At 38.5% G+C, this 19,569-nt stretch overlaps 1 protein-coding gene across 10 annotated transcripts in view; it reads left to right on the plus strand.

The window, feature by feature from the left end:
- Window positions 1-19,569, plus strand: part of CACNB2 (calcium voltage-gated channel auxiliary subunit beta 2) — a 257,848-nt gene that overhangs the window by 161,656 nt on the left and 76,623 nt on the right. For 7 of the 10 annotated variants that reach the window (XM_064444746.1, XM_064444738.1, XM_064444739.1 and 4 more), the window contains one exon: window positions 5,431-5,550. In XM_064444746.1, the coding sequence (XP_064300816.1) occupies window positions 5,431-5,550 (120 nt within the window). Of the gene's footprint in view, window positions 1-4,001; window positions 4,592-5,430; window positions 5,551-19,569 lie in introns of those variants that run through there. The other 3 variants (XM_064444745.1, XM_064444740.1, XM_064444741.1) reach the window with 3 other exon arrangements.

Raw genomic sequence — 19,569 nt, forward strand, 5'->3', positions numbered from 1 at the left:
TGTGGCCACTCTGCCAAACTGAGGGCCCTACTGATGCTGCATTTGTGGGAATGCTTCCAATTTTCTAATTGTGTGGCCCATACATTTCATTTTGGTCAGTTAGTTAGGAAACAAGACAATCTGTATTCCCTCTTGGCAAATTGTAATTAAAATTTGACAATGTCAGCAGTTTCACTTCATGCTAAAATTTAACATTTTGTATTTTGCCTTTGTTCTGAATCGGGTTTAAAGATTTTAAGTGCAATGAAAATTTAATGGAAATAACCTGTCAATATTTTTTTTTATCACCTTATTTCCTCGCACTCAGGAAGTAGTAGTACATTACAAGGACATAATATACCATGTCAAATCATGTCCTAATGGGACAAGTGATGTCATTCTGACTATTTCAACAAGATTAGAAGATAAACCATTAGCAACATCTGTGCATAAATTCTGAATAACAAAATGAATTGTTCCTGTTATTGGCACAGTGAGGCATGAACTTTCCATATTCAAAGTATAAATTGAATGAAAACATGATGATATTTCTCCTATTGGATTTCAAATTCTCTTCAGCATTAAATGAATGAAGAGATGAAAAATATATCCAGAAGAACCCAGTATTATAAACGAAGAGTTTATATATATATGTATGTATATGCAGTCACATTTATTCCTTTATTTGTTATAAAATCTTGTTGTATGTTTACTTACTGCTTCATGCCTTCATTTAATAAATAATGATGTAATAAGTCTCTACCTGAAGGAACTTGTTTGATATTTTTAAGACAATTCACTGAGAATTTTCAGGAATTTGGAGAGTTATCTGTCCTAATGCTATCAAATTAATAAGTGAATTACCCAGTTGAAAAGAAACGCATGGTACTCAGAGGATCACTTATTTTTTTGAGGAAGACATAATACAAAGGCCATGACTGAATTTGTAAGTGTAACAATAGCTATATTAACCCAGTGAGAATTTGTTACAGTAACAGACCAAACACATCAACAGATTTTACACTTGTGAATGTAGCACTGCAGTCAAAATCTATACTTAAGCTCCCACTGTACTGACCAAAGTCAAGCATGGGTACAGAAAATTTATAAGAAAAATAAGAGATCTAGAGGCACCACTAATTTAACTAAGGAGTTTCTATCTGCAAGTAATGGAAAATAACAAAACCCCTCATATTTACAGAGCAGTGTTTCTTACTTGAAGCACCCGGTCTCTTGAAGATGAGACACTTCTAATACTATGGAAGATATGTATGGTCTCGAAGAAGGAGCTCAAATATGATCACATATGATGCTTAGCCGTGTGAAAAGTATAATTTCATATTATAAGAATACCTCATAAGGCCTACCCTAATATAATACATGATAGGACAGTTGGTAAATATTTGTCAAGCATGTCATTAGAACAGGAAATGATTTTTCAAACAAACTGGGTTTGTAAACCTGCCAAGTAAGGAGGAAAAGAAAAAGGAAGAGAGAATAAATAGATGGGGTAATTATTAACATGACTTATCTCACTTTTATTAGACAGTTCCCATGCAAGATGAGGAATTGGGGGCTACAGTAGCATATATTATACATATATATTACTGCAGCTCTTCCATATTGCAGCACCAAGACATGGAGAGCTGCAGAATCTCGAAAGGCTGATTTTCAGAAGTTCTTGGGAAAAGATCCATCCTGTTCTCCAGAGCAACCCCCAAAGCTTGTGTAACCCAGGAGGAAATGTAGCTGTCATGAATGGACAATGCACATCCACTTGGCCCTATTTTCCTTGAAGAGTCACTGTATTTCTGCTGTAGTTTCGTCATAGTTTTTATCTAAGTTTGATTTTTTTTTCATGTTAAAGTGGTTGAACACATTCTTAGCTTGTAGAAAAATGCTCAGTAGTTTTTAAAATGAACTCATTGTAATTGTATGCTCCCCCTTTTCCTGGATTGCCCTGATGGTAGGCTTTGAATTTTTTACCATATTCAAGAAGCGAAGAAATTCCCAACTTCTGCTTTCCACAGAAAATTTACATGACCATGTCTGTCCCACTGGGAAAATAAATGTGATGTTGAGTTTGATTCATGAGATTTGTCAATATAATTAAAATAAATTGAATCATTATGATTTTCTGGATGTGTGTTGGGACTGTGGCCAACACAAGACATGACCAACACTGTAAACGATCTCTGTGACCTGGAAGATGAAATTCCAGTTTTAGCAATTCCGGCCTGACCCAAAAGGCATCTTGACCCCCTTAGGGGAGGCAGGAGTTATGTTCCTCTGCTTCATGTCTTTTTTTTTTTTTTTAATAGGGTGAGGACCCAGATGGGCAGCATCCCCTCTGGACAGCAGAATGAATGATACTAAAAGTGATGCCATGCCACTTGCTCAGTGGAAAATATGATCCGTTAACCATGGAAGTGCTGTAGAAAGCTAACACCCACACTGTCCATTGTGTGATTGCAGTGTCAGGCTTAATGGCTGGTTTGTTTGTTTTCCTAGTATTTAAAGGTAGCGTTGCTTTGGGGTTGGTTTATGACACCGCACCTTTCTTGGTGGCAGAGTGGCACCGAGGAACTGCAGTGCTGGTGGGAAAGGGTTTGGATGGGCCCCTTCTGAAGGGGGTTGAGTGTTGGGGGACCCCAGAGTGTCCTGGGGGCTGGAGCTCTACTGGGAGGGGCAGTTCATCACAGTCTCAGCTTGCATTAATGCTGTGACAACATCAATGCTTTCGATCACAGGCCGCTGTTGTGTCAACCATAATAGGATTTAGACCCTAGACTTCTGTCTGCTTGTTGCTGCTCGTCTTTTGCCACTGTTTCTGCTGGGGAACTGTGTGAGAAGTTGTAGCAAAGGGAAATTTTAAAGAATAGACAAATTTAAAAGGCCCTGGGGAGGCTACAGGGCCTCTGGGCATTTTCCTGACAAGATTTTTTGAAAAATTTCAATAAAAGTTTGAGTGTATTTTCTTTTATTTTCTGCTCCTTTTGCCTTAGCTCAGTAGGCAGTTCAGTTTTGGAAGATCACTATAAGACAGCAGATGTATTTGGACTTCTGTAAGCAAAATATCCCTTGGAGAGTAATTTTCTTTATGTCAGTTCAAAGACAGCTTATTAAACTCTGTGCTGTAACTATTATGGGTTTCAAGAAAGAAAAAGCATTTGGGAAGTCAAAATTTGCCTTTATTTTAAACTGTCATTTTAGTGACAACTATTGTTTGCTCTAATAGTGGTTAAATGTGGGCTGCTGCATCAGCTGTGATGGGTCAATTTAGTTGTTACACAGACACAAACCATGGCAGGATTCGGTCCTCCTGGGGACATGCTGACATACTGCAACACATGTATGGCCACTGTCCTCGGCTGTAATCTCTGTTCTCTATTTTTCTTGTAACTGTGAATTTATATTGAAGGCAGGGGCTGCAGTCAGCTACAGTGATCTTTTTCAACTAGAATGTTGCATGTCTGTCAGTGAATCATAAATGCCCTAGAAAACCATGCTTTAGTATGTTATTCCCATGTCAGTTTATGAAAGGATAGAGGGTGACTCTGAAAAGCAGAATATAGAAATTCAGTGTTTTAGGATCTAATATTTATGTGTTAAGTGGTATGTTACAGTTTTTCTTTGCTTCTTTCCTCTGCTAATGTCAGAAAAACACAAGCAATAACTAGGGGCTTAAATTCCTGCTCAACAGGCATATTTTTGGATTTACGTTTTTGTAAGAGAGCTGGGAGTGGAGCTCAGCGCTCTGCAGCAGAGGGGAGCGCTGCGTGACAGAACCGAGCATCCAAGGGAAACGTGGCTCGTAGCAGACATACATGACGGGAACGAGACGCTGTACCAGCTTTTCCAGTTTCGCAGGGACCTTGTGTTTTCCAGCTGTTTACCCTTGAGATGTAAAATGGCAAATTGGCATAGGCTAACAACCCGGTGTGATGTGAGCATCTGCGTAAAAGGCTGCACATATGGAGCATGCCCGGTGCTATGAACAGCCTGTTACCCCACCCCCAGCCAATCTAGGAAGAGATGAAATGAACTTTGCACTTGCAAATGTCACAGAATGCATTTTGCACAGGATTTTAAAAGGTTCTCTTCTAAGCACTATTTTTAGCAGCCAAATCCGCCCCCCAAAACAGAAAGGAAAAAGCCCTAGGTATTTTTCTGTGATCGATCTCAGTTTATGATCAATTGAAGCATCTCTCACAACATTTACCTGAAGCCTGGCTTATTTTACCTTTTTATTATACAAGTTGAGATTTTTGGCGGTGGTGTGGATTTTTTGGTTTTTTGGATTTGGGTTTTTTGGGTTTTTTTTTTTTTTACTGGCATGAGAAAATTTGAGAATTTAATTGCAGTAGAATACTTGGAAACAGTGAGGCTGCAAGCTTGAAAGGCAGAGGGAAGAGAAGGAAGGCTCTCACAGCAGAGCATGGATAGGAAAGGAGCAGTGATTCTGCGGTGCTCAGTGTGCACATGTTTTATGAGATCAGTGCCGGGCGCTGCAGCTGCGGACAATAACTGAGCTGTCTGGCTAATGAAGGCCACCTGGATCAGGCTTCTGAAAAGAGCCAAAGGAGGACGTCTGAAGAATTCTGATATCTGTGTAAGCCCTATGTTTTCATTATCGGCATATATTATATGTATTGCAGAGAGGGAGAGAAGAAAAGATGGTGAGGAGAGGACAGTTGTTTTCATTCTGACTGAATTAGCAGAACTCTATTTTGTATGCAGGGAGATGCAGAGGGAAAGCAGAGCTGTCATTATTTATAGAGCTGTTCTGGCATTGTGGCTGGTTCCATTGTGGTGATACAGGGACATGTGTTGAGTCCAGACGGATTTTATTAGTTGGAAGTTGATTTGTGGTCATTTGCATGTTTTGCTGAAGGGCAGAGATGGATACGAGCCATTTGTAGTTCTGATGGGGAAAGTGTGTCAGGTAAAGAGGTTGCCCTAAAATAAAGATGTATAACAGAGCATAAATCTATTAGTACTGATACTGTGTAAAGGTAATTATTGATACTAGATTTGCATTTTTATTATAAAAAGTCTGTTTTCTTGCTAATACTGTCACTGTTTAGAGTTTTAATTTTTATGGAGCCATCCTTGAAGCTGCTGTGTGTCCTTCAGCCCTGCACTGCACCACTGCTGTAACTCTACGGAGCAACTGACTCTGCTTGCTGAAAACCACACAAATAAAAGCACAGAGATGGTGCAGGAAATAAAACACTGGGGATGACACCTGCACTTTTGGAAAGTCTCCAGAAGAAAACATTTACCTAGACATAATTTTGCTAAGTGACTTTCCCTTTTGGGTAGTTACTCTCTTTTCAGGGATACAGAAATAAGAGGAAAGGCAAGGTGCATAACCACTTCTACTTTTTTTTTTTTCTGAACACTGAAACAACTTGTGACATTATTTTTCCTTTTCCTTTTCCTGTGCAGGGTTCGGCGGACTCCTACACCAGCCGTCCATCTGATTCAGATGTATCTCTGGAAGAAGACAGGGAAGCAGTGCGGAGAGAGGCAGAGCGACAGGCCCAGGCACAGCTGGAAAAAGCAAAGGTAAAGTGTTACTTCGTGTCACAGACTCATAAAATGTTCAGCTTTAAAGGACTGTCATCTCATCCATTACTGTTTTAATATGTTAACATATAGCATAAGACCTCTTACAAAGATTTTCCTGACAATGGTAGAAAATACATTTTGCAGGAAAAATTACTTTGAATCACTTTTCCATAAAAGGTGCTTGTTTGGCTTGCATATATCAGAATAATCTTAACTAAATGTGTGCATTTTTTTCTCTTATTGAAGATAAGCGTTTATTTGCAGTATATAGGGTCAAAGCTTTGAGTTCTTAGTGAAGATGTTTATGGAAGTTTGCCTGTGGATCGCTATGGCACTCAAAACTTCGAGTTCTAGAAATCAGCCCTCAAACATCCTATTCATCTTCCTTCAGTGAAGGATTGGTCCCTACAAGTCATATGTAATAGGGAGAATCTGTTACAAAGGTCTTTTTTGCCTGAAGACTTCACTGGCTTTCTTTACAGTTTGTGTGTTAAATGACCCTGTGAGTAATATGCTCTAGGACTTGTTAAGATTTCTCCTTCTATCTCCATGCTCCTGGGAGATAGTGGCAGTTTAGTAAGGAGATACTAAATGGGCTTTGGGTTCTTGCTATGTGCTTATATATTTTCCACAAGATGCATTTAGGACTGTGAGGTTTTTAGCCGTGAAAGGGTATGGGCTTGTTTCTCTTTCATCCGTGCTGTATCTTTAAGTACTATTGCACCTGTAAAAATCACGCTCATCTTATTTGTTACCATTTGTTTATCACGTCGTTCCAGTTTTTGGTTTTTGTATGCTATCTGCCAGATCTTGGTACATCGCTGTTTTCCAAGATCTGTTTTCATTTCTCATATTTAAATATTTAAGTACACTGTTGAGATCCTTCCTCAGATCTACCTGATCTACATTTCTCTCTCACTGTCTCTCCAACTCCCCTCCTCCATTTTGCCTTGTTTTTTATTTCTCTGTCTCCCTTCTGTCTCCCATTCTGTTTCCTTTTCTGCTGTCACCTTTGCCTCTGCCCATTTACGCCACCTGTTTTACAAGAGTTCTTCAGAAATTCAGGAGTCCAGATCATTGAGCTACGCACCTGATCGTATTGCAAGGGCCAGCTCCATAAATAATACAGTACTATAACGCTCAAGCAGACAGCTTCATCAGGCCAGAAAACTTGAACAGGGAAGCCAAAGATTTCTTTTTTTAAAAATGTAGTTGTTGACTGATGTTTAATAAGAGCTCCTAAAGCAGCTTTTTAATGAGATGCTGGAACTTGCCAAGAGATCCTGAACACCTCTTTGAAGTCAGATCCTTCTGTCCTGGGATCAGTACAGGAGAAACTCGACAGAAGCAGCCCGCCTCTTCCCTTCCACCTTGTATCTTAGAGATGTTGCTGACCGTAAGCAGGAGTTCCAGTTTTATCAGGGTTGCTTTTTGCTAGTTTGAGATTTCTTTGCTTCTGGTGAAGATGATAAAGACTGCCCTGAAATTTAGGTGAAGTGTTGAATTTTATCAGTAAATGCACAATCTTTATAAGAAGATTTGAAGTAATACTATCTTGCAGACTAAGCAGGGTAGCAGTACAGCCCTTGCTGCTGAACTGATGCATCTCTTAGAGATGAGTAAATCTATGCGAGTGTTGCTATGGGAATTTGGCTTACTGATGCTGGCTTGAATGCATGGACAGCCCTTATGTAATATTCCTGACCTCTAGCGCAGCTGCCGTTGTAGTTTGTAGAGAAACTGCTAGCACACCCTGACTTTTAAAAACTTTATTTCTATACATCAAAGCAATGTTCTCACTCCAGCTGGCATAAGATATAGTCTCTAGGTCTGACACCATCTGAGACTGTAAGACAACTTGTGAACAGTCAAAGTAGCAAAGGCACTGCCAAAATCAACCTGCTATAACAATGGGTAATTCCAGTCATATAGAAAACACAACATGAATTATTTAAATTGTTTGTGCTTTAAAATGGATTAAAGCCGGAATTAACTTAACAGCTTTGCTTCTCGAGTCAAATGTTAAAAATCATTCCAGGCTGTAATGTATGGAAATAATTTTATGTAGAGGCTATAACAGCGTAATATTTAGCCCAGTGCAATATTTAAATTAATAATATTAAATAAAATATTATATGCACTTGGTGCTTACATTTGAAAATATTTAAAAAGACGCCGATCTAAAATATGACAGGGTGTGCTTTTCTGCCCTTATTGGTGACTCAGTTCTTCCCCTCCCTGAAACACAGTAAAATTAATGAAGCGGTAACTTCTGTTGGTGCTGCCTGGCTCCTGCGCGCACCCAGACCTGTTTCCTGCAGGCAGCAGCTTTTGCTGCCTGCTCTCCATGGCTGCCTTGCTTTCGCCCTGACTGGCTACCAGGCAGAGTCAAGTGACGCAGGTGCTTTAACTTTTTGCCTTTTAATATCGTGAGTGGAAGTGTTGATCCTAAATAAAGTCATTACATTGTATTTGTCACAGGAATTGGAAGAGGATGACATACGTGAATAATGCAGCGGTGGAGGGAAAATGATAGTGAATTAAGGGTAGATAAAAAAGCTGTTGAACTGTGTCATGCACTTAATGAAAACAGTTTAATGACATCCATTTTCCTTCCTTACAGCTAGGGAAAACACCTTAAACTGAAAAGAAAAATATAGTAATAAAGCACACAATAGCAAATTGCTAGGAGGATTTTAAGATTTTTAAACTAGGATTTTTATGGCTTCTAAATGTTTGTGTAACATGAAGCCAGAATATAGCATGCATACCTGGTATGTATCCAAACAGGGAAAATAAAAACAAAAAAGTTTGTAAGAAAATACACATTCTGGCCATTTAAAAAAGATTATTTGTTTATTTAATACAAGCATTGCTTCTCTGGAAGATGGTTAAGCATATTTTGCTGACTCACTCTGGCATGTGACTTACTGTAAGGAAGGTGGGGCCATGGGTGCATGTACCGAGTCGTCCAGGGATGGAAAATTAAGAGGCAACTGACGAGGCTACCTGCAGGCCAGCAGCTATTCCCAGGGGTAGCAAATCTTGAAATGAAGCTGTTAAGCTTGAAGCTAAGATAAATTGTTCTTGGTTAGAACGGTTTAGCAATGCAAATGCGGAGAGGTTGGGTTTTGTTTTATAAAAAAACCCCTAACCCTTCAAGGCAGTGAGGATTTCCTGGGAATCCTCCTCATAGTCCATAGCATGTGGGTTTCTCTAGGATAGAGAGACCAGCACTGTGGCTGAGTAGGGCACCCTAATAATGCCCAGATCTAAGGACTTGTACTGATATTCTACTGAATTTCCTATTTCCATAAAAACATGAATCTTAAGCCTTCACAAGACTAAAAATAAATAAGAAGCCCAATGACATTAATTGCTTTTGGTGTTAATATTTTCAAAATTATCATTTCTAGAGAAAAAAGCTTTTTAGTTTTGAAGGGTGAATATTAAAAATAAATTATAGTAAGTAAAGATTTTTTTTTTGTCCATTCCTTGCAAGTATTCAGTTAATTATCCCTTAAAATATTGCACTGAGTGAGAGGGATAAGATCAAAGGAAAAGTGTGGGGTACAAGTAATAGTGAGACCACAAAATATACTACAAATTTAACTAAAGTTTGTACATAATCAAGGGGACTTCAGTAATGATTTTTGGCCCTTTCCAATGGTGGTAAAGTCAGTTCAGATATTATCTTATCTTGCCTCAAGCAACTAGTTTTTGACTGAAATACCATTAGTCAGGTGGTCTGTAAACCTCTTTCTTCTCCTCTTCGAGAGTAGCTTCTTTCTTCTCTTCAGTCTCTCCAAATTCTCCAAAATTTTAGATTTTGCCTTTTTTTTTTTTTTTCCTCTTCTCCCACAGCAGCAATTTTCAAATGAGATATATAGGATATTTTCAGCATTTTGGAAAATGAATTTTTTTTTTCTTCAGTTATTTCTAGTACCTTGGTTACTTAACTTGTCGGTTAATAACCCGGGTTCTGTTTCTCACCTGGGACTAAGGGACAGCCCTATGCTCTTAATTCTCTGTTAAGGATTGTTCTCAACATCCTTTGATCCTGAAACTTCTTAAATGGCGGTCAAAGTTGGATCGTGGTCTTCCAGAAGTCAGTAATTTTGTCCATACTAGGAAGCCTCAGTTCCTCTCAGCTCTGCTTGGTTTGCACTACACCCAATGCTCTGCTGCTAGCATCCTCTTAGGAGTTTGTTAAAACTTGAAACATCCGTAGTCCTAGTTTAAAGTGCTGTTTAAATATTTTTTATGTTAAGATGGTGAACCACTGAAATTTTGATAGCAGATATCCCTTTGTCGGCTCTTAGGCAATAACATAAGCTGTCGTATTGCTTTCTTGATGTGTGCTGTAGTAGTGGTGATGGCTTGTGACTGTGAGTAATAATGCAGTGTCTTAAGTGTAATGCATTGCCACCGTGCATGGGTTGGGGAGCACAGCTTTGAAATGTGTAGCAGGCTGGGATAATGCCTACATATCCCTGCAAGGCTGAAGGCATGAAAAAGATTGTCAGATGTAATTATCCAGTGCAGTGTGCCAAGACTAGTTATTTAAGCACTTATTCACCCTCAGACAGGTTTCACAGCCTCTGAATGACCCCATGCTGCTAGCAGGCAGCTGCAAAGCTAGTTAAGGTATGTCTACTTAAGCTGCAGTAGCACTTTTGACAGAGCAGAAGTGCCCATCACCTTGATGTGTGTCCTTATATTATGTCAACTTGTTCCATCATGGAGACTTTTTATTTTCTCTCAATTACAAGAACGTTGTGGTGCTGATCAGCACCCAAAGCCGTAGCAACATAGGATAGTACTTTACGTTAGCTGTTGCATATGGTAATATTTTTTTCATTGATTTATTCTCATTTGCCCTTTTGTTTTAGAATACTTCCACTGCATGCTATCATTTAGATAGCTAATGTTGCGTGTCAGTTGCTGGGATTATATGGGAGTTGGCACAGTGGTCTAGCTGGAAATAAATGAGTTGTTGATCCAAAAGTATGCAAATCTGGTTGTTGCTTAGCTGGAGGCGAGTTCTGCATTGCTGGGTCTGCCCAAATGAGGTTACAGATACTCCTTTTCTTCATTTTTTTTTCATTCGTTTCTGCTGCTTTTTCTTAGGACTGTAACATTGCGATGTAAAGCATCTCCCTTTACACTGCTGTCTGTGACCTATAGTTTTTTTCTTGTTTATATTCATATTCTATTTTGTCTTCAATTTAAGTGTATACCCTTGTTCTACACTAGTGTCTGTCATTATGTTGGTTATTCCCCTGAACAGTTTATCTGTTCTCCATGTTGGGCTGAATTGTTCAGGGTCTGGAATTGCTTCTTCCAGCAGGGTCTCATGTAACCCAGAATCAAATGCTCCAGAAATAGTTCCCTCTCTAATTAAAAAAATATCTGTTATCTCTCATTCATACGGTGATTAGAGAGTGACCAAATCTGTTTCACAAGTATCCTTTCCTTTCCTACTTCTTGGGTGTGAGTGGGGAAGACAAGAGTAGAGGGATATTAACACAGCCTAAATTTAGATACGTAACTGTAGATAGATCCTAGAGTATCCTGACATTCTTTAAATAATCAGCAGAAAGAGATAAATCACCTCTGACGTGTAAAGAGATGGTACTGAGAAAAGGTCCTGAGGACAAGCGTAGCTCTTCTGGCTGCTCTCACCTGCTGCTTTCACACGTGCCTGCTCGCTTCCTTGGCAAGATGTTTCTTCTTCCTTGGTGACTTTATCTGTATGTTTAAATTCCTTTATAAAGGGCAATAATATGAACACTACTTTTTGTTTGTAAAACTACACCAGTTCTTTATTAAAAGAAGCATTAAAGAAATATTTTAACCAAAGTAAGCATTGTAAGCCAAGTACAAACACCCCCATGCATCTTAAATACTCATCTGCACTTTTTCCTCCTCCTCCCTCGGGTCTCCTTGACATACGCTGCCTGTTAGCTGTCAGCCTCTGCTGCATGGCTGGCACTGCAGAGGTTACAGCAGAGGTTCCCAAACTGCCATACGCCTGTTGCTGTCCAGCTGTACACAGTGACAGCCGCATGCTACCTCCTACCAGTGGCTGCTGAGCCGAGCCGTCGAGTAAGTGCGCTCAGGCCAGCTCCTGCTGTGCCTTGGGCAGTGGTGACCAACGGGTCTGGGTGTGGGGCCAGATGCTGGTGTGGGGGTCAGCGGAGGCTGGAGGGTCATGGGAATCATACGAGAGGCTGAGAAGTGGCTCTGGGGACGCTCTCTGTGACTGGTGGGGAGTGGGTGTTGTTGATGGACCCTGGGAAAGGAGGGATTAAGATATGCCTTTGCAGGCTGCTCAGGATGGCACAAAGGTGAGCACTTTCACTCATGTCAGATATATTTAGATGCTGCTGATTGCTCTAAACAAAATAATTTCCAGTTAAAGACATATATGACCTGGTTCATTAACTTTCTTGAGATTTATTTATAGGGTTTGATTTACTTTTGCCCACATCCGGTATGTTGTATCCGATCCATATGTTTTAATCCAGAACTTCACTTTTCTCAGCAGCTGGTCCAGCTATCTGAATGTCATGGTTTCTTAAGTGGTTAACATAAGTCTTTTTACTTAAAAGAGAATACTCATTCAAAAATAGAGGGGGAAGTAGGATTTCAGGGCACAGACCATTGTTAAAGGTAGCTAAAATATTTGTAATCATGTTAAGGTAAATGCTGAGCTTTTTGCATCTGTAATATCTATTTTGGGGATAACTTATATAATTTTATCTTTTCTACTCTAAATTATTTATGTGTATTTTCCTTTTCCTTTTCAATTCCACCTTAATATAGAATGTTTCTGGAGAATTTTTTGGTTCTTATCTTTTTTAAATCTTTTATTTTTCTAAAATTCTAAAAATTTCTAAATTTCTAAAATTTCTTAAAAAATGTTTTCAAGGCAGGCATTACTGATGCAGGTTTATACACGCATTAGGGCTCTTAGCTATTCTTGAGTTCAGTAGAACACAGAATTTTAAATGTCTGTGGGTCTGGACCTGTGTTTATATGTGTGTGCTTTTACCTAAATGTATGCATTTTATATATCCATGTACACATGCATATGTATACATGGATATGCATTTGTACATATATCTGCATATAATTTGCAGTGGTGATCTGAACTGGCCTTTTATGTTCTACAGCTGGTAACTTCCCATTGTAAAGTGTTTAGTTAATACACAGGGAGAATTATTGTACCAAAGAATTAACTTGGGATGAAATAATAAGGGTTTTTTCAGAGAACAAAGTTATTCTGTGATCAGAGCTGGTGGTGGACTGCCATGGACTTTTTGGAGGCAGGAAAGAGATGGAGTAAGGACTTCGGTACAGCCAACAGTGGCTCACCTTGCATGGATGCCCCATCTAACACTGACCCATGTGATGTGGTGCAGTGGCTTGGAGAAAGACTAGTTTGGACAACAAGGTCATTATGCTTTCTGCTGTTGTGCCAAAGTGGCTATTTTCCAACCAGTTCAGGAACTAACCTGATTTCTGTTAGAGCAGACACCTGGCTGATGTATGTAGAAGTGCAGGGAGGTACTTGTCATCTGCAACAAAAACAAACCCCCAGGCACAGTTCTTGAGTCCTTGGCAAAGATCTGAATCCCCTCCCTCCTCACTAACCCACTCTCCCCAAAAAACAGGAAGGAAAAAAAGAAAAAAAAACAGGTATCTGTAGGGGTCTTTTTTCTGATTAAGTATAAAAATAAAATAATGGAAAGAAGCTTCAAAATATTTTTTTTCCATAATTGCAACTTGTTTTATAACATTGCATACAAGATGCCGATGGATTCTAACTATAGGTAGCAGTAGATTGCTTTGGTACAAATTAGACTGATGTTAGACGCCAATTCAGAAGCATCTCCTTTGGAAAATTTAACATTAGTTACATAAACTGTAGTCACTGGTTGTGTAAAATGTAAGAAAAATAATGAGAAGCCCAAAGTAAACCTGAGATACCTGGGAGGAAGATACTCTGTGTTCCCAGGTTAGGAACATTTTAAGTGCAAAACTCAGCTTGAACTACGAACAGTGTCTGGATTCAGCATAATTCATAGAATGATAGAAATTAATTAAAAATGAAGGTTCAAAGAGGTCCCTACTGATGCAGGTTATTTTCCTGCCATCTTTTTATCCATATTCTGTGTAAAGCCAGTGCACACCCTAGAGCACAAAACATAGCATGAATTTACCCTACATTCACCTGAGGAGCCTACGGATACCTCTGAACACCTTCTCTGTACATTTAACCTCCAACCCTGTACTGATATTTTTCTCCAGCATTTCATAGTCACATGGTTTGTATATCCAAATACAACAAGGTACAAAATAGTCAGTGCATGAACCCTCTATTTTATAGCTTTAAAGCAATACTAAATTAAAGTGTATGTGCTGAGATATGTTTTGAGCTGCAACAAAATATCAAAGATTAAACCGGCATTTATCCTTTGTGGAAGGATGGATAACTCTTTACCCTTCCCCTCCATTTTTGTGCTGTAAACGTATACAATGGGTTTTAGTCATACAATTTTACAACTACCTAGTTTTACTTACTTTACTTTTACTTGATTGACCAAATTCAGCTTTAATAGCAAGGAAGCAAGCAATCAAATACTTTTATTGGATCTGATATGAAATCTTAACATACAAGTTTTAGGTGAGATACTCTTCAGCTGAGATACTATGCACTAAACTGTCACTTGTTGCAGTTATTTTTCTTAAAAAACCTTCTCCTCCCTGTTAAATAGATAAATGATATTTTGATCCTGGATTTTTTTATTTAAATCCAAGTTTATTGATAGCACACCCATACAAATGGCACCTAAGTTTTTTAAAGTGATACAATATCAAGCGATACAACTGTGTAAGTAATTCGGATATTACTGCTGGAGAGAATCCAAGGGTTTCTCCCATTTTCTTTTTCTTTACTGTCTCCAGCTTTACTTTACTTAGTCTCCTCCATGCCCATATTTGTGTAATTTTAGCATACTGTAATTGTTTTCTTGTTTGTTTTTAATTATTTTGGTTACCTCCAGCAAGTGGCATTAAAATGTGGACTTCTCAGTTGGTTATTCTTAGAAGTGAGACTCCCTTCTTGCATGTCTTCTTGATGTTGTAATGTTTAGTGAAATAAAATTTTCTCAACTTTTTAACTCTTATAAAATGATCTGTCTTTGCTAACAGCTTGATCCATTTTGGCTTATGAGTGTAATTTTTTTTTTCTCTTCTTGGAAAAGTATGGTAGTACATTCATGGTAAAATAAAATATTTAACATAAATATATGACCAAAATACATACCAACAAGACTGTCCTTTATTCTCATTTTGGGAATCTTATCAGGTAGATACCTATTTTCAAGGTGATTTATTGTTTACTATACCTGGAATCCAAAATCCAGTGATGCCTTGTTTTCTGTATTTTGAACAGATCTGTGTTTGACAGGTATGGAAAGTAGGGACGCAGCTTGGGGTTTTTAATTTTTATTGTGAGAATATACTGGTGTTATTGATCTGCAAGCCATCCTTTTTCAGTGACTGAAGGAAAAGTGAAGGGAAAAATATCTTGAAAGGGAAGATGAAGGATCAAACTGCAGCTGTTGTGATTATTTTGACTGGAGATGTCAGAATGTTGAAGCGAGAGAAGAGATGCGCCTGCTGCTTTTTGACTCCATCCATTCTGCCAATTATTTGAAAACTGAGTTTTAAAAAGTTGTCTACTGTAAAAAGTCTACTATTTTACTTTTGGTAAAATAGATGAACACAAAGCACTTGGGGTTACTGTAAGTCCCAATCACCACTGGCTGTCATGAGGGAAACACTGAAATAAAAATGAGAGGAAGCACAGAGTACCTGCCATCTCGTGAATTGGCTGTGCACATTGCTTTTAATAATCAGCAGTAATAAATGGCAGTAATTGGAAAAGCAAATGTATTTCTGACTTTAGGAGCAGTCAAATTACAGTTGAAAGCATCCTTCCCAGAGGAGCTCTAAGGGAACTTAGTACATTTATCCCAGCTCTTCCATTATTTTGACCCTTTATTCTCTTCTTGCAGCGAGGCAAGTGACTTACCCACAAAGTACAAATTTCCTTGCCTTCTCCCTGTTGTTTCTGTTAGCTTTATCCAGTTGAGACAAAGAAAGCACAGAGCCACCACGGAAGTGCTCTACTGTATTACTTATTATTTTCTGCCTTTATAGTAGCCCTGGTGTGTTCAGTGAACCTCGTCTAGTGGAGGCTGAGCATGGACCTGCCTTCTCTTGCTGCCTCTCCCGGCTTTCAAGCTGTCTGCTGCAGGCACAGGGATGTGACATTAGGTTCCCTGATAGGAAGGTGAGGAAAAGGAGTGTTTTCATTGCCTGTCCCAGCTCTGCCGGCAGTGACATGGGGACCCAGATAACTCCAGCAGCTTGTGACAAAGCAGATGGGTGCTTCCCTCTTGTGAGGATAAAGCTGTAGAGCTATGCTGGTGTAGATATGCTATGTATGTGTGAACTCAAATGCAGCTGAAACCTTTACTTCTCCCTCAGAAAGGGAAAGGTTCTTTACTCCTACTAATAAACTCTTCTCAGCATAAAGTCACCAGATGAAATCACCCAGCATATAACTATATCCTTGCTGTTTGCTTTCCAAAGCAAGAGTTTATCTTGGCATTAGGCTCGGTGCTGGGTAAAATCTCCAAGGAAGGCTCTCAAATCAAGAGTTTCTCTTGAAAGCCCATAATTGAAGTACAGGCCTGAGGATGAGAGAAGGTTAGGGAAGGGTAAATAGGGCAAAATAGTTTTAGAAAGGAAGAGACATGATGTGGATTGATTGACGCAGCCTTGTTCTGTGATTGAAGAAAATCTCGTGGGAAGGAGGAGATACAGGGAGATGAACATTGACATTCTTGAGCAGGTTTGAAAGACTCGACTTTTACCTAGCATTTCTCAGACTTGACAGTCTTTCTCTCGCACCTTTTGATTGTGCTGCACGTCTCTGGCAATGTAGTTTTGTGGCAGTGGCTTTTGCTCCAAAGCATTAGTTTAAGAAGTTCCATCTGCTGCTGCTCAGTTCATTTATTTTGGTAAGGTTATTTCTAAGCCAGGTTAGTTACCCACAGTGATCACGGCACAGCCTCCTAGGCAGCACTTAACCTACCACTGATCTTAGTTTCTGATACAGCAGTGTATGTTGTTGGCTGTTCGTCTGTCACGAGTGAATTGATTGCTCTTCAGGACTTTCCTTCAGAAGCTGTCTCATGTGAACGGGGACACATCTACACTCTTGTTACTTAATTCAAGGAAAAGAAGCGAGACATAAAAGGGCATTAAGCAACGCGTCTGCTTTATCTGCTTTGCTCTGTCATGAATTGAGATGATCTTATTTTCCTCTCACAAATTACGTATTTCAATATTTCTTCCTGAATGCCTCTGGCAAATCCAGACTAGAAATTTTACCTAGTACAATCTGGTGGATAGTTGTGTCCCCACAGTCAGAAGTAAACCTGTATTTTCTCTTCAAGCTTGAGCATGTGTTGCAGCAATTTTCCTGTATTCATGAGCTATAGGCTTTTTACAGTTACTGTGGGACTGTTGTATACTCAGATGGCAATGAAGACAAGCATAATTCAATGGCTGGAGCATATAATATCAATACCATCCTGCATGCATCTTTTACATCATCACAAAGATATTTTTTTATACCTTTTTCTCTGTTTGATTCATCACTGGGTTCTTGAAGCTATGATCAATGATCATTAATTCTAGGCACCATGAATGTCTGTCTTTGTACATGACTTCCCATGGATTCTCCCAGTATGTTTTAATCCTAATTTGAAGCTCTCACCACAGTGGCCTTTTGTCAGAAAAAAAGCCACTACATGTAATAAACCATGCCCACTAAAGCAAACTCCTGTATGAGAGCCTGGAATTGCAGAGATGAAAGGTTACTAAAAATGCCGTAACAGTATCTTATTCTCAAATGTTTGTATGAAACTAAAATTCATCATATGTGTATTAATAGTATAAATTTTATTAATTGTGAACACAAAGACACTTCCCTTTTGAAAAGCAATAAAAAAATTAATGCCTTACTGAATTTGTCAAGTTTCTTATGCATATGTACAAAACAAAATAACTTCAAGTCCTAAATCGATTTCTTTGAGATGATGAAGAAAGCATATGGTTGTTTTGTGAGATGGTTCATTTTGGTGCTCATATAGAGTAGTCGGTGGCAATATTACTGTGATACTGTCTGCTCAGAGTCTGTTTATCCATATAATTGTATCATCAAGCTCTAGACATTATTAAAAAATACTATGCCAGTTCTTTTCAAAAGCTTTGAAGAAGTCATCTTAATTTTCATCAGTAAACTGATTTCTTTTCAGAAATTTCTATAAACTACAGCTAACTCAATAACTGTGTGTCAAAACCTGCAGTGTTTCTCTCTTGAGATTAGTGATTATCTTTTGAATTTTTTAAGTAAAAGAAATCAAGTTACAAAGTACATGCAAGGACTTATGTCGCATTAATGCAGCTGGGGAAAAGTTCACGTACTGATCCCTCTTCCTCTTCAGGGATAAGAAATATCTAAGCATTTATGAGAAATATGGGAGACCTAGGTTGGACACCATTTCTCTTGATTTACAGCAAGGAGTTCAATATATTTCTCTTGCCCCAGTTTTTTTTTCAGTCTTCTTATGAAGCCATTCTGCTTGGATAAAATAGAATGTTATCTATTGATAATGTTGGCAGAAACAAGTTGTCTACTTTGAATGTCCTGACCTTTTTTTTTTCCTTTAACTTTTTTAACACATTTTCTAACAAGCTAAAAGTTTAGGTGGAGAAAAAAGGGGAAGGAAGTCTTATCAAATTACTGAAATCTGTTGATGCTCTTTTTTTAGTGGAAGAAATATGAATGGAAGTAGAAGATAACATCTTGGGGCTGTTCAGAACATACTGTTTGAATTTAACTAGTAAACTGACCAGCTACTCAAGGTCTATGACCCGAAATTTGTTTTGTTCAAAGAATATAAGTTTAATTAAACAGTCTGGTCACACATACTCATTTCAAGAGAGTCCAGATATGTTCTTGTAGAATTTTGTCCCTTACTGCAGATTTCTAAACCTTAAAAATGTAATTTTTTTTACTTCTCATTATTGTAGTAGATTTTTGCTTAAATAGAGGCTTTAAGTAATTTTCTTATTAACATTTTCAGTACGTACAGTATTCCTTGTGACTTAGGTTCTTCACATGTTATATAAGGTTTGAAATCTTTACTGAAGTATGAGGTCTTTAGTACACTAAAAGGAAGAGAAACTGTTGAAGACACAGCAAATTAAGTGCATGATTTCTTTTAGCAACTGTTGAGTGGATGCTGTGTGTTTCTTTAACTATATTGAGGACAGAAACAGCTTTAGCAAATGCTGGGCCTTGTGTGAAATCACTATCAAGTGTGCACAGGAGAGGAACCTTTTGCAGAGGTGGGGGATGCACATGTTCTTGCATAACACTGTCAAATTTAGCAGTGAGTTGAATAACACCCAAAGATATTTCATGTGTGGAGAGTAAGGTTTCTCTAATTAGCTGTAAAACGCCAAATGATGGGCGCTAAACACTGTGTTATAGCAGTAAGCATCTCTGCCTCAATGCATCGATCATTATCATATTAAAGAGACTGTTGGTTGTGGTGGTCAGTGGTGTTTCAGCTCATGGACCTCTGAAGCTCACATTGTTTCTGCAACTTCTTTGGCTATTTCGCAGCCCTTTTAATATCAGCTGTCTACTGTCAGACTGAAACGTGCTGATTTTGGGTGACCTTCATTAAAAAAAAAGAGGATAATAAAAATAGAAAACAATTTAAAAATAATTATAGTACCAGCCACTGTCTCTGTCGCATCCCTGTTGCATAAGATGCACTTGTAATGGAAGGTATTAACACTTGTGCCTTGCTCATCCTTTGTAAATGTTTTCTTTACATGTTTGCTTTGTTTGAGTTTTTC

Source organism: Phalacrocorax carbo, chromosome 2 (genome assembly GCF_963921805.1).
Source record: "Phalacrocorax carbo chromosome 2, bPhaCar2.1, whole genome shotgun sequence".
Lineage (NCBI taxonomy): Eukaryota > Metazoa > Chordata > Aves > Suliformes > Phalacrocoracidae > Phalacrocorax > Phalacrocorax carbo.